We start from the raw sequence: 15,194 nt of genomic DNA on the forward strand, positions 1-15,194 counted from the left end.
ACGAAAAGGGGATCATCAGAGTCTTGTGCCATGCGGAGCTCCAACAATGGCCTCACCCACAGGCAAGACTGGGTGCAGGACGGAACCCTACTCAACGTCTTCGGGGATGTAGTCGGGGTCTTCCACTGTAAAAGTAAGAATGGGGTGAGTACGAACGTACTCAGCAAGTCCAATCACACCCACGGATGGGGTACAACAGAATTAAATGCACAGGAAACGTTCAAGGATGGAGTTAGGGTTTATTTACGGAAAGTTCGGTTATATGCAAGGGTTCATTTTGGAAAACATTTTCAAAACAGGTCTTCAAGTATCAAAGAACACACGATGTGGGTCCACACAGGATCCACGTTTTAAATCGCTACCAGACTCTCCGTCTGCCGTAGCACACGGCACATCTGCCGGACACTTTCCAAACAACTCACGCCCGCCCATCCATTCCAGAGAGAAACACTAGTTATGTGACCACACCGTAACTTGCCCAGTACCGTGGGCACGGCTATTCGAATAGATTTTAAACTCTGCAGAGGTGTGCAACTTTACCCACAGGTGGGGTACCACAGCACGAACACCTTAGTGCCGGTGCAGATCCCATCGAAGCCCTTACCCACCTTAGCTAGACCTGGCTAGCCACCACGGGATCTATCAAGGGGTCATCCGACCTAGCACCGAGGCTTAACCGGGGCATAAGTCACACAGAGCTTATCCCGTCTCCTTGATCACCCGTTGCTCCCAGCTCTCCTGATGGCTATCAGACTAACTAGTGGGGTTAGGCCAAGCCGTTGCCCATACAACGGTCAAGTGGTTTGCACGACAGGAAGCTAGGTGAGACGACACATCAACTCGGTCCTTAGGGGTGACAAGATGGATATCTCCCTTTCACGCTCAACCACACAGGTACGAGCACACCAACGGCATTTCACACAGAAATGCCATCCATCCCGTCTGACTCACTTTTCGAAACCATATTTTATCCCTTCCCGCACACACGCGTTTTCTTTATAAAATCAGGTGGTCAAGGTATGGTTATCACGACAAGGGTGGCTATCCTACCATGTTTACGGCACGCAAAACCATGCAATTTTATAAAACAGGCCACTGGGTTGTGTTTATAAAAACTAGGACAAAAATATGCATCAAAGGGCGGAATTGAACTTGCCATCGTCAAGTCCTTGCGGAAAGTCCTGATCGAAGCACTGTCCTTCGGGTTCGGGGTCGCAGAACCGGTCCTCAGTTGCTTGGTCGCAGTCGGGAACCTCGTCGTTCACTCCGTGCCCTACGACGCAAACAAACAGACACACAATCAAGCGAAAGAACTAAAAGCTTTTATCGTTGGGCTTGAATCGGAAATAATTTAGTTACAGAGTTAGGGGTGATATCTTTGGGTGGTTTCTTAATGGCATGGCTAAAACTATACTAGAAGCGGAGTGGTAAAGTTTCGGGTCAATCGGAGGTCGTTTCGCACATAAAATGACGCGCTAAAGGTGGTTTCAGGGCTTAAACGGGGGTCCAGGGACTTGTTCGTAATTATCTAAAGGGGGTAAGGGTTTATTTGCGAGCCCTAGAATTAATCAGGGCATGCTAAAGGGTGTCGGGCATAGTTGGGTTTTTTTGTAACGGAGGGATTCAATTTGAATTAATAGAATGGGCAGGGTTTCTTTTGCGAAAGGGAGCCATTAGAGATGGGGGGGGGTCCTTATTTAGAAATGAGAGCAAGGGTGGGCGGTTATTGGGCATTTTGCCCTGTTCTTCCTCCTCTTGCCGGTTGAAACAGAGGAGGGGGAGGAACAGGGCGCCGGCGGCGGCAGCCTTGCCGGCCGGCCGGGGCCAAGGGCCGCCCGGGGCAAGGGAGAGGAGGGAGAGGGGCGCACGGGGAGCCCTCTCCCGGGCTCACCTTGGGCTGAGGCGGGCGAGGGGGCGTGCCCACGGGGCAAGGGCGGCGGCGCTAGGCGGCTCGGTGGAGGCGGCGCCGGGCTGGGGAAGGCGAGGGGCCGGGTGGTGGAGTGGGTTGTGGGGTGGGTGAGCCGCGCGGGAAGCCCATTTATAGGGGAAGGAAGCGGCGGGGCGGAGGGGATTGGGATGGGGCGGCCGGCGGGCGGTGCGGGCGCCATTAATGGCGCTCCGGCCGCACGCGGCCGTCGCGACGCGGCGTGGCGCGGGCCAGGGGCGGGGCGGCGCTCACCGCGGCGTGCGCACGTGGAAACAGTGGCGAGGGAGGACGCGGCAGCGGCGGACGGCGCGGCGTCGCGGCGCGGCCGTGCGACGGGCGGCGCGGCGAGCGGCGCGGCGCGTGGAGCATGCGCGGGGCGTGCACGGCCGAGCGCAGAGGCGTGCGCGCGTGGGCACGGGCGGCCGAGCCCGGGGCGTGCGTGCGCACAGGGGAGGCGACCGCGGCTTGGGAGCTGGGCGGCGCTCGGGAGCAGAGGGAGGAAACAGGAAGGAAGGAAGAAGAAAAGGAAAGGGAGGGGAGGAAGAAAAAGGGAAAAGAAAGAAAAGGGAAGGGGAGGAAAAAGAAAAGAAAAAAAAAGAAAGGAAGAGAAATAGGGAGAAGAGAGAGAAAAGAAAAAGAGGGAGGGAGAAATGCCGGCGCCGGTCGCGGCGGCGACCGCGGCCGGTCGGCCACGCGCGGGGAAGCGCGCAGCGCGAGGAGAAAAAGGGGTTGCGTCGGCGCTGATCGCGGAAAGTGGTCGCGCGTGAGTGGCGCGGGATGGGACGGCGGTCAAGCCCGCTGTCGGTCGAAAAGGGTTAGGGTTAGGGTTTTGACGGCGAATGACTTTTAAACAACGCACTCTAGCGCGTAATTTATTTTGGTGTATTTTCAGGGCGTCACACGGAGCTTCCTCTGTGTTTCCCGTAGAGCATGCCTCCTCTTTCTTCTCTTCATTTGAGACCTATATATTCAAACAATTGATGGCCTTTAATATATGGACATATTTTAGATGCTACATAATTTAAGTTATCAGGCTGATTTCTATTTACCTCCTCTTCGTTGGGAATATAGTCAGCATCAAGCTCATCTGAAGTTTTTCTCTGTCTCGGAGGTATGGGTGTTGAAGGATTGTCATCACTAGGACTATCCTCCTCCCCGCTGCCTTCACTGGAACTGCTTGATGTTTGCCAATGGAGTCTGGTCGCGTCTTCATTAGATTTGTTACAGACACCGGTCAAGTCCATATCATCCATCCTAGTAACAAATACAAGCACTGCACATCAGTAGAAAATTTTAAGCTAATTCTATGTAACTGAAAAGGATGAATCAATGCAATTCAGATCAAGAATATAATACATGCTATCTCAGAACATAAGAGGCAGTTCATGCTAACAAATAGAGGTTAACATAAGAGGCAGTTCATGTATTGTTATCATCTAGGAAGAACAACTGTATTCTGTAAAGGCCAGTGCACTAGAGCAGCATCTAGGAAGAACAATTGATGTACGTATATGTGAACTGTGAGGCAGAGAATCAACTACGAGAAGGCCAATAGGAACAGGTACAACCGTGGCTGCACTGGGCTCGGGGACGGCGGTGCTCCGCTCGCGGACGGCGGCACTCCGCTCGGGGACGGCGGCCCTCCGCTCGGGCACGGCGGCACTCCGCTCGGGGACGGCGCCCCTTCGCTCGGGGACGGCGGCCCTCCGCTAGGGCACGGCGGCACTCCGCTCAGGGACGGCGCCGCTCCGCTCGGGGACGGCGGCCCTCCGCTCGGGGATGGCGGGCCTCCGCTAGGGCACGGTGGCACTCCGCTCGGGGACGGCGCCGCTCCACTCGGGGACGGCGGCGCTCCACTTGGGGACGGCGGCGCTCCGCTCAGCTCGACGATGGTGCGGCCCTCCGGCCGGCAAGGGGATGGCGGCGGGGATGGACACGGCTGGCGCGGTAGGCGGGCGATGAAAATTTTGTCTGGCGGCGCGCCTCCGGGAGGGAGATGAAAATTTTGTTTGGGGCGCGCCTGCGTGGGACACATAGGCATCCATCTGTTCACAAGCGCTTTTTCCTTGACGACCGCCTGTGATGTAGAACATCACAAGCGCTTTTTCCTTCACGACCGCTTGTGACGTGGAACATCTCAAGCGCTTTTTCCTTCCCGACCGCTTGTGAAACAGCTTGCCATACGCTTTTCCTTCCCAAGCGCTTTTTCCTTCCAGTCCGCTTGGGATAACTTTTTTCAATTTTTGGTCCTATGAAATTTCGTTTCAGAATAATCTGTGTGTGAACGTTGGATAAATCTTTTGGTACAATTTCTACATATCATATAGTGCATGAGTGTCGCTGCATAGAATTTTCATGAATTTTTGAGTTCGGTAACTATTTAATTGTATTTAAATGAATTTCTACATGCTTCTTGAGAGTAATTCGAATTTAAACTAAGACTACAAACAATATGTCTCAAAAAAATTCCTGAAAAATATATATTGTTTGATGTGTTATAGTATTGACTAATTTCTAGAAAATGATCCAAAATTTAATTGTTTGTTAACTAAAAAAGGTACCTTTGCTCTGTGTGATGGCAACAAATAAATCTAATAATATGGATTTTTTGTCCAAAAAATCTATAACTTGACATGGCATCATACTTTAGGTTACTGAACTCCTAGAAAAAAAATCACTTGATTTCGACAACTTTGGAAACACACTTGTTCATAGGATCACAAGTAAGAGTCACATGGTTAATATAAAGTGAACTAAATCAATGATCCTATGACCAAGTGTGTTTCCAAATATATATTGTTTGAGACATATTGTTTGTAGTCTTAGTTTAAGTTCGAATTACTCTCAAGAAGCATGTAGAAATTCATTTAAATACAATTAAATAGTTACCGAACTAAAAAATTCATGAAAATTCCATGCAGCGACACTCATGCACTATATGATATGTAGAAATTGTACCAAAAGATTTATCCAACGTTCACACACAGATTATTCTGAAACGAAATTTCATAAGACCAAAAATTGAAAAAAGTTATCCCAAGCGGACTGGAAGGAAAAAGCGCTTGGGAAGGAAAAGCGTATCGCAAGCTGTTTCACAAGCGGTCGGGAAGGAAAAAGCGCTTGAGATGTTCCACGTCACAAGCGGTCGTGAAGGAAAAAGCGCTTGTGATGTTCTACATCACAGGCGGTCGTCAAGGAGAAAGCGCTTGTGAAGTTCTACATCACAAGCGGTTTCCGTGTATCTCAAGCGGATTTTGGTTTATATCCGCTTGTGGTGTGTGTACATTATGAACTGGTTGGAATCGAGTTGCAGAGGAACCCTTTCGAGTTTCTACCGTTGCCTAACAGCGCCGCCAAGGCTGCCGTTGGCGAGCCGCTGCCGTCCCTGCCCCGAGCGCCGCGACGTGGGACGAGCTGCCGCCGCCGTCCACGAGCGCCGCGGCCCCGAGCGCCGCGCCGTCCACGAGCGCCGCTGTCCCCGAGCGTCGCGCCGTCCACGGGCTGGCGCCGCGGGCCCCGAGCGCCGATTCGCGTCCACGAGCTGCCGCTGCCGGCCCAGAGCGCCACGCCGAACGTCCACGAGCTGCCGCCGTCCCAGAGCGTCGCGCCGTCCAGGAGCTGCCGCCGTCCCCGAGCGTCGCGCCGTCTACGGGCTGGCGCTGCGGGCCCCGAGCGCCGATTCGCGTCCACGAGCTGCCGCCGCCGGCCCAGAGCGCCACGCCGTACGTCCACGAGCTGCCGCCGTCCCAGAGCGTCGCGCCGTCCAGGAGCTGCCGCCGTCCCCGAGCGTCGCGCCGTGTACGAGCTGCTGTCCCCGAGCAGAGCGCCGCGCGTCCACGAGCTGATGAACCGACCCCAAGCCGCAAGGTATCCTCATCAAATTTGTCTGTTGCTTTAGTTTATGCACATTTGTTCATGATTTAGTGATCGAATTCAATTAATTAGGGGTTTTTGTAGTTCATGGCATAGAATTTTGAAGATTCAGACTTCTGTCATGTACCTATCGATATGATCTTGTTTCACTGTCATGTACCTATCGTCATATGGTCTTGAATTCAATTTACGTTAATCAATATAGGGATAAGCAATGGACCGAGGTTGGATGTACAATGTGCCAAGACCACATCCATCGTACATTCGAAATGTCAGAAGCTTTATTGAAGCGGCCAACAAGCACGCGAATATGCGAAAAAGTAAGGAGATATTGTGCCCATGCATCGATTGTGATAATAAGGTAGCTTGGAGAGATACAGGAGCAATCCAATCACATCTGCTCAAAAGAGGGTTCAAAAACAATTACACGATATGGACAGAACATGGTGAGCTGGATCCGTGTGAAGTGCTTGGTAATGACGAAAGTGCTGTGGGAATGTTAGCTAAAAAGGATGGTAAAGTGGATTCTGTGGATGCCAATCAAGATTTTGTAGAATTTGATTGCGAAGACATGTTGCGCCATATGGATCCAGAAATGTTGAGTTTTATGGGATCACAGAAGAAAGATCTACCTAAATTGGAGGGTCTGGAAAGTGCCTCAAAAGAACCTTTATATGATGAATCAAAAGGCTGTGACAAAGAGTTTACTACACTGCGTACAGTTCTTGAACTTCTTAAGTTGAAGGCTAGCGCCGGATGGTCTGATACTAGCTTCACAGATCTTTTAAAATTTCTATCCCAACTCCTACCAAAACCCAACAAACTACCAACCAGCACTTATAAAGCGAAGAAGCTTATATCTCCCGTAGCTCTAGGTGTGCAAAAAATTCATGCATGTCCGAACCATTGTATTCTGTATCGTGGCGAGTTTGAGAACGCAACAAGATGCCCAGTTTGCAATGTCAGTCGATACAAGAAGAGCTACAATCAAGAGTGTGTGAACAAAATCGCAAAGATAAATAGAAACAAGAAAGCCGCTATCGGACCTGAAATTGATGATGACACTTTTGATGACATGGATGGCAAAAGGAGGTCAAAGATCCCAGCTTTGGTGATGTGGTATCTTCCAGTAATTGATCGCTTGAAGCGTTTGTTCTCGAACCCTAGGGAGGCTGAGCTTATGCGCTGGCATGCTGAAAGTCGCAAGCAGAATAACAAACAGATTCGACACCCTGCTGATGCATCACAGTGGAAAACTTTTGATCATTTGTATCCTGAGTTTGCCAAAGAAATCAGAAATGTAAGATTTGCTTTGGGTACAGACGGAATGAATCCATTTGGTGAAAAAAGAAGTATACATAGCACCTGGCCCGTGACTCTGACGATGTACAACCTTCCGTCATGGTTGTGTCACAAAAGGAAGTACATTATGTTGACTATTCTTATTCAAGGTCCGAAAGCAGCTGGTGTTGATATTGATGTGTTCCTGGAACCTCTTATGGAAGATATGGCGAAGCTCTGGAATGAAGGAGTTCGAATATGGGATGAGTATCGCCAGGAGTATTTCAACCTAAGAGCAATTATATTTGTTACCATCCATGATTCTCCCGGGGGCGCCACACTTTCAGGGCAAAAGACCAAAGGAAAGAATGGTTGTGTAGTGTGCGTGGAGGGAACTGCTTCCTTATACCTTAAATCATCCAAGAAGTTGGTGTTCATGGGACACAGACGGTTCTTGATGAAGCAGCATAAGTACCGAAAGATGAAAGAGGAATTTAACAATGAACTGGAAAGTGAAGGTGCACCAAAGCCTTATAGCGGGAAACTCATTTTTGAAATTGTAAAAAACATTCAGGTTGTATTCGGAAAGGGGAAAAAAAACAAAGGAGAAAAGAGAAAGAGAACTGACCCTTCAACTGACACAGCTTTCAAGAAGCAATCGATTTTTTTCAAGTACCTCCCATACTGGAAGGATATGGAAATTTGCCACAGCATTGATTTGATGCATGTAATAAAGAATGTTTTTGATAGCATCATTGGAACCTTACTGGGCATGCCGAGTAAGACAAAGGATGGACTTAAGTCACGCCAGGACCTAGTAGATCTTCAAATCAGATTGGAACTTCATCCAGTGGATAGTGGCAAAGGGAAGCCTTACCTTCCCCCAGCTAGCTACAACTTGACAGTTGAGGAGAAAACAAAAATTTGCAAATGTTTGCGTGGGATCAAAGTGCCCACAGGTTTCTCATCCAATATCAGCAAACTAGTTAGGATGAAGGACTTGTCTCTATTTGGTTACAACTCTCATGACTGCCATATGATGATGACGGTGTTCCTCCCAATTGCGGTAAGAGCCCTCGAAACAGAGCATGTCAAAGTTGTCATCACACGTTTGTGTTACTTTTTCAATGCAGTGTCACAAAAAGTAATAGCTTTAGAAGACTTGGACTATCTGAAGGCATACATCATCGAGACTATGTGCAAGCTTGAAATGTGTTTTCCTCCATCATTTTTTGATATGCAAGTACACCTTATCATACATCTCGTGGATCAGATAAAAATATTAGGGCCACTATATTTACATCATATGTTTCAGTTGGAGCGGTACTTGGCAGTGTTAAAAGGTTATGTGCGAAATCGCGCTCACCCAGAGGGTTCAATCATGGAGGGATACACTACAGAAGAAGTGATTGAGAGCTGTATAGATTACATCAGAGATGGAACAATTATAGGTGTGCCTGTACCTAAACATGAGGGTAAACTATGTGGGAGAGGGAGAATGGGCAGGAAAACTTTCCGCGTCGAGGATTACAAGATAGTACATTGTGCTCATGGTAGTGTACTACAACATCTCGCGATAGCCGAGCCTTACATTGAGGAACACCTAGATGAGCTTCGTAAAGAAAATCAGAACCGCACAGAGGACTGGATCATGAGGGAGCACAAACATCGTTTTAGCGAATGGTTAATGGACAAAAACATCCCATCCGGAGACTCTTTGGAAGAGAAAACAATGAGAAATTTGGCTTCTGGACCATCGTGTTTAGTGACATCATGGCAAGCATATGACATCAATGGGTACACATTCCACACTAAATCAAAAGACATGAAAAGTGTTGTGCAAAATAGCGGTGTTCGTATTGATGCTTTTGACCTACAGGGACAGAAAACCACATATTTTGGATTCATAGAGGAAATATGGGAACTTGATTATGGTCCGAGCTTGAAAATACCCTTATTTAGGTGCCAATGGGTACAACATCCCGGGGGGGGTGACAGTGGACAACTACGGACTCACACTGGTAGACTTAAAGAAAGTAGGATATAAAGATGACCCGTGGGTTCTCGCCGAATGTGTTGCACAAGTGTTCTATGTACTCGATCCATCAAATGAGAAGTGCCATGTAGTTATTTCTGGAAAGCAAAAATTGTTGGAGTTGAGAATGTGGGAGACGGAGATGAGGAATACAATAAGTATGAAGAGATGTCCGTCTTTAATGGTCCTGAGAGAATCAAGCGTGTGGAAAAGAAAATTGATAAGAACTTGAAGCCATACGTGCGGAAAAATGGTAGTTCATGAAAAATTGTATGAATCAAATTGTATTTGTCATGTGTCCGATCGACTATGTATTGTGGTTACCAATGAATTTAAAATCTCTCAAGTTCTCTATGTGTGCTATTTAAATTCATTCACATATATATATGGTGGTTTTCTACTAACAATATAAATGCTCATGTTGATGCTAAAGGTCACGGTTAACTGATTTGTTTTGCCTATATGTGCAGCAATGCCCAGGAGAGGTCTCAGCTAGAAACTTCATTTGTTGGAGCTCATTATAGTGTTACATATTAATTTGTTACTTGTAGATTATAGAAATTTCCCTTCTGTGATTCTGTATTTATCTATATTGGACTTGAAAGAATATCGATTCTGTGATTCTGTATTGATCTATATTGGACTTGAGTATATTTCATTCTGTGATTCTTGACGAAGGGCCTCTGTCTATGCAATTTTACTCGGTTTGGTATTCACATACAAGCGGTTCTATTTAGCTTGACCGCTTGTGATACGTATCCAGCATCACAAGCGTTCCCTGTTACAGACCGCTTGAGATATGAATCCATCACAAGCGGTTAAGATTCTAAAACCGCTTGTGACACATGTCCCGCATTACAAGCGTTTCGTATTACTGACCGTTTGTGATTTCAAAATTATATCACAGCCGGTCAGGTTAAAAACCGCCTGAGATGGTAATAAACTCACAAGCGGGTTATATTATAAACCGCCTGTGATGTTGACGCGGATATCACATGCGCTTTTTAATTTCGGACCGCTTGTGATACTTAAACATCACAAGCGGTTTGAATGGCCTGGCACATCTCAAGCGGTTTTCTAACCTAGCCACTTGTGATGGAAAAAGGCTACCGCTTGTGTAGAGCCATATTGTACTAGTGTTCTTTACAAGTGTATAATTCTATAATTCAAACAGTCATGTATCATCTGAATACCCCAGAAAACTAACACAGTATAGCCACCGATATTACTCTCACACAAATAATTGTATGGCTCTATTTGCCATGACGTCATAGGTTGCCTTGCACAAAATCTCGACATCACAGGACCTATACGATAAGTCACCATTTGGATTCGGAAACAAATTCAGCAACAACTTCGTTTCAGAAAAAAAATACCAGCAACAACTAGAGGTTCTCTCCATTTTCTTTTTCAAAAGACAGAGAATCCCTCCATTTGAAGTGGCCGCTTGGATGATAGGGTATGCTTGAAACACAGAGGACTCAGTCGTGCCAGCTTTGAAACCATGAGAATCCTTGGGGATAAAATAAAATGGAAGGGGATTGCCTTGCTGTTTCAAGGGAAAACCCTATGTGAGGCAAGCCCTTGCTGTAATGCAAATTTTCAGCAGGTTAGAGTGATTGTGCCGTTATAATTAGGGTTTAGGGCTGAGATTTTGCCCTAGTCGCTACTTTCAGCAGGTAGTTTGTTCTGCAGTCACTATTGTTAAAAGTTTTACAACATCTTCATGGCATTATAAAAATGACAATCCTTTACAAAAGTACAGAGGTTTTTCACAGCTTCCCCGTAGCAACACATGGGGTATCATCTAGTTATACTATAATTTTTGGTTGCTTGCCCACATTAGGTGGCTACGTTCGCTTCATCATGAACACCCATAAGAGCTGCACATGCCTTCTTAATGGCATTCAACTCCTCAACCACACAGTCCATCTTGATTCTTCGCCTTGGAGAGCCCTGGCAGCATGCTAGGGCAAGTCTAAACACAGGATGAATGACTAAATCCATGACATCTTGGGTGTTTCCACTGTAGGTTGCACTAGCATCCAGTATTTCCAGTAATTTGTTTGGATAGGCCATCTTGACGTAATTGACTAGACTTGTCTCACCAAGGTTGAAACTGTCAGTTGGCTTCTTTCCAGTAAGCATTTCCAATAGCAACATCCCATAGCTATATATGTCACCATCCGTGGACACCCCATACCCTGAGCCATACTCTGAAAACATATATAAATGAAGGATTTAGCGGTTAACTAATGAGTAGTAAAAGAAGTGGGCTTCACACTACAAATTTCACTTGGGTAAATAAAACACTGATATTACCATTTTTTCACTAGAAGAAAAAACTATTGTGAAAAGATAATAATAATAACTGACCTGGTGGAACATATCCAATTGTGCCTTTAACTGCCAATGAGCTGCTTTCACTGCCACCATGATTTTTCTTCCATACTTCAGCATGCATTATCTTTGCTAGACCAAAATCTGTTACATGTGCAACTAAATCATCATCTAAAAGTATGTTGCTTGGTTTAATGTCACAATGAACTATGGGTGGCTCAATATTGTGGTGAAGATATTCCAGCACTGCTGCAACATCAAGAGCAATGTACAGTCTTCTCATCAAACTGAGCCTTTTGGCGGTCAGGCTATTTGTCATTATGTTTGGATGCAGCCACTCGTCTAGACTTCCATTGCAGATAAATTCCAGGACAAGTGCCTTGAATTCACCACCATTATGGTCCAAGCCACTGCACACTGTGATCACTTGCACAAGATTTCGGTGCCGAATCCTTCTTAGGGCATTGCACTCTCTCAAAAAACTTCTACTGGCTCCTCGGAGATTAAGATTAAGAACCTTTATTGCCACAGTAGTAGCTAAGTTCTCATCAACGACGAAAGTTCCTCTGTATACATTGCCAAAGCTTCCAGAACCAATCTAATTGGCAGGTGAGAATGACTGTGTTGCTGAACGCAGCTCATCATAGGATATCCTCTCATGCGTCTCACTGAGAAGTAGGTTCTCTTGATCAACAATGTTGGGTTTGACCCTTCTCTGGATGCAGCAGTATGTAGGAATAGAGAACAATAAGAAGATCAAAGTTCCAAGAATGCTGAATACTATTAGTAGGTGCATTTGATGCTGAGAACGCACAGATGCACATGATGGGAACTGCAAGAATGGTGGACCCCCGCATAGCATGCTATTACCTATGAGCGACAATATAGTGGCATTACAAAAGATTCCTGTATCAGGAACTGGACCTGAAAGGTTGTTGAAGGAGAGATTTAGATGATTTAGAGTTTTGATGCTCTCCAGGAATTCTGGTATGGGGCCTGTTAAGTTATTGCTAGAGAGATCCAAGTTTTCAAGCACCCCCAATGTTTTCAGACCATTTGGAATTTTTCCTTGTAGCAGATTCCCTTGGAAGTGTAGCAATCGTAATTGGACACAGCTTCCAACAGCGTCTGGGATTTCACCAGTTAGCTTATTCATTGAGAGGTCGATTGACACGAGGTTGATCAAGTGTCCAATCTGTGCTGGGATGGAGCCACTTAGAGCATTGTTGGAGAGGTTGAGAAGTATGGTTAGGGAAGGAATGCTAAGTATCTCTTATGGGATTCGACCGCTCAAGAAGTTGCAGGAAATATCTATGGACACAAGAGTTCTCAGGTTACCAAGGCTTGTTGGGATGGTATCGTCCAGAAAGTTATTGGATAAATAAAGCTTGCTCAATTTTGTGATATTGCCAAATGATTGTGGAATCTGTCCTTCAAATCTATTATGGGACAGGTCAAGATCCTGGAGGCTAGGAAGCCGGCCAATATCCACCGGTAAGGCACCTGTGAAGAGGTTATCCTCCAGGTTTAACTTTGTAAGTCTTTGAAACATTCCTAACCCTGCCGGTATAATCCCAGTTATTTGGTTTCTAGCAAGGGAAAGCCATGAAAGCTCTTTAGATAGGTTGGCAATGGTAATCGGCATAATACCTACAAAGTTGTTTTGTTCAAGGTCTAATAATTCCAACTTGCTACAGTTGGTTATGGATGTGAGGAAGTCCCAATCCCTACGTGAGGCTTGCAACTGATTGTACCCTACAGAAAAGTACTTCAGATTACCGTGTCTGCCAATATCCCTTGGAATCAGACCGTGGTATTGATTATGACGTAGAAGAAAATATTCAAGTGCAGACACATTTGAAAAGGAGGCTGGGATTAAACCTTCGAACTGGTTCCCCGTTGTGCCGAAAAACTTAAGATTAGGAAGCTGAAAGCCAATATCATGTGGCAGGGAGCCTGAAAGTTGGTTAAAAGAAAGGTCCAAGTGTTCCATGGATGACGTATTGAAGATGGATGGAGGAACAGGACCCTCCAATTGGTTACTCTGGATCATTAAGAAAGCCAATTTAGTTAACTTTCCCAGTTCTGCAGGAATTTGGCCATCTAATCCGCTAAGCGCAAGATCTATGGCAGCCAACGATGTCAGGTTGCAGAGCCAGCTCGGTATTTGGCCCTGCAAGTAGTTGCTCTCGACGCTAAGATTCGTGAGGGCTGTAAGGTTGGACAGAGTCATGGGAATAACACCCGTCAGATTGTTGTGGCGAACATTGAATACCTTTAGCTTCGATAAATGACCAAGAGGATCAGGGAACAATGAACCAGACAGTTGATTCACACTCAAGTTCATGGTGCGAAGCTCTGTGCAACGGCCCAGGCTGACTGGAATCTCACCTAGCAGGTTGTTTTGTGACAGATCAAGGTCTTGAAGGTGAGTGAGATTACCCAAATGTGGGGAGATGGTGCCACCTAGGTCTGAACCCCGCAAACGTATGGCCGTGACACGACCTGGGTTCCGGCGATCATTGCAGGCGATGCCATCCCATCGGCAGAAATCAGCCGACGGCTTGTTGGTGCCGTTGTCAGCAGCGTCCCACGAGGACAGTGCCTGTCCTGGGTCATTTGTTATGTAAGATTTGAATGATAAGAGAGCTGAGAGGTCATCATTGACACCGTAGATAGGCACGGAGCTGGATGCGAACAAGAGGAGGTGGGTAAGAAGAGAGAGCATCGACACCTGCCATGTACATGGGTAGCATGCCATCTTGGCCTTCATTCTTCAGCAAGGTGGGTGTGGGTATTGTGGTCTTCAACGCTTGCCCGCTGCAGTACTGCCCTCCCATGGTGTGCAAATCGCTAAATAAAGGCACAGCTTGTGGCCAAAATATCTGCACCATGTTTGTGGCCTGAAATTTTCAGAGACCAAGTACAGTTTGGTGTTCAATGATTGCTAGATTTTCACATGCAGTATATTTAAAATAATTTTACTGTTGGAAACTAGGAGTGGAACGCTTCATCCTAAAATATGGATTCAGGACGTTTGACTCAGCAAAAAAAATTTGGGCATGGTCCAGATAACACTGTTGGTTATCAGTGAAATTGATTTTGTGTACCATTTATTAACAAGAATGATTTTGTTATTTTTACTACTACCATTTCACAAGAATTATCTATGGTTGGAACATGTAGTGTTGTTGAAAATGACAATTAAGTACCAGGAACGCTGAGATGCATTTGGGAATGCGGCTATCGGTGACAATACTTGAGCATAATTTTTGAGGAGAAAAGGTCCTAGTTCAATTCTTTCTTTGCCTTTGACAAAAAGAATACATTATGAATGGACCAGTGACTTTTCTTAGGTTGCTAGCATTTTTTTCTGTTTTCATATTCATCTTTGAATCCTTGTCCCCTACTCCCCTTCATTAAGAAATTGATGTTTTGGAAAGGTATACTCTTGGTGATGTAAGTTTGTTATAATTTCTTGACTGTATTATAATAAATGTAAAAACAATATTAAGACATTTTCATGACAAAAGCAGCAGTATTTGTGTGGAGCCATAATAATAGCAGCAGGTGAGTACTTTTTGGCATGCCCTATATTTAAAATAGTATTACTGTATAAAATTATGAGTGGAGCACTTCATCTAAAATTATGGATTTAGGATGTTTGACTCGGCAAAAAAGGGTAAAATTGTTGGTACTGAATATACACCTAATATTGCATTATTTTTGTTATGCAGC

The 15,194-nt window shown here is 45.9% G+C and overlaps 1 protein-coding gene across 5 annotated transcripts; it reads right to left on the reverse strand.

Annotated features, from left to right (window-relative positions):
* Nucleotides 1-10,817: 10,817 nt before the first annotated feature.
* On the reverse strand, nt 10,818-14,311 carry LOC112889668 (probable LRR receptor-like serine/threonine-protein kinase At3g47570). 5 transcript variants are annotated; one of them, XM_025956413.1, is made up of 3 exons: nt 13,899-14,290; nt 11,493-11,600; nt 10,818-11,332 (listed from the first exon to the last, which is right to left on the reverse strand). In XM_025956413.1, the coding sequence occupies exons 1-3, from the start codon at nt 14,227-14,229 to the stop codon at nt 10,959-10,961; spliced, it is 813 nt and encodes a 270-aa protein (XP_025812198.1). In that variant the 5' UTR covers nt 14,230-14,290; the 3' UTR covers nt 10,818-10,958. The 5 variants fall into 5 exon arrangements, 2 of the variants coding, with proteins under 2 accessions (XP_025812198.1, XP_025812199.1); XM_025956414.1 differs by having other exon boundaries at nt 11,493-12,171; nt 14,191-14,282; XR_003228143.1 differs by having other exon boundaries at nt 11,074-11,332; nt 11,493-14,061; nt 14,191-14,311.
* Nucleotides 14,312-15,194: the final 883 nt, after the last annotated feature.

Source organism: Panicum hallii, chromosome 4 (assembly GCF_002211085.1).
Source record: "Panicum hallii strain FIL2 chromosome 4, PHallii_v3.1, whole genome shotgun sequence".
NCBI lineage: Eukaryota > Viridiplantae > Streptophyta > Magnoliopsida > Poales > Poaceae > Panicum > Panicum hallii.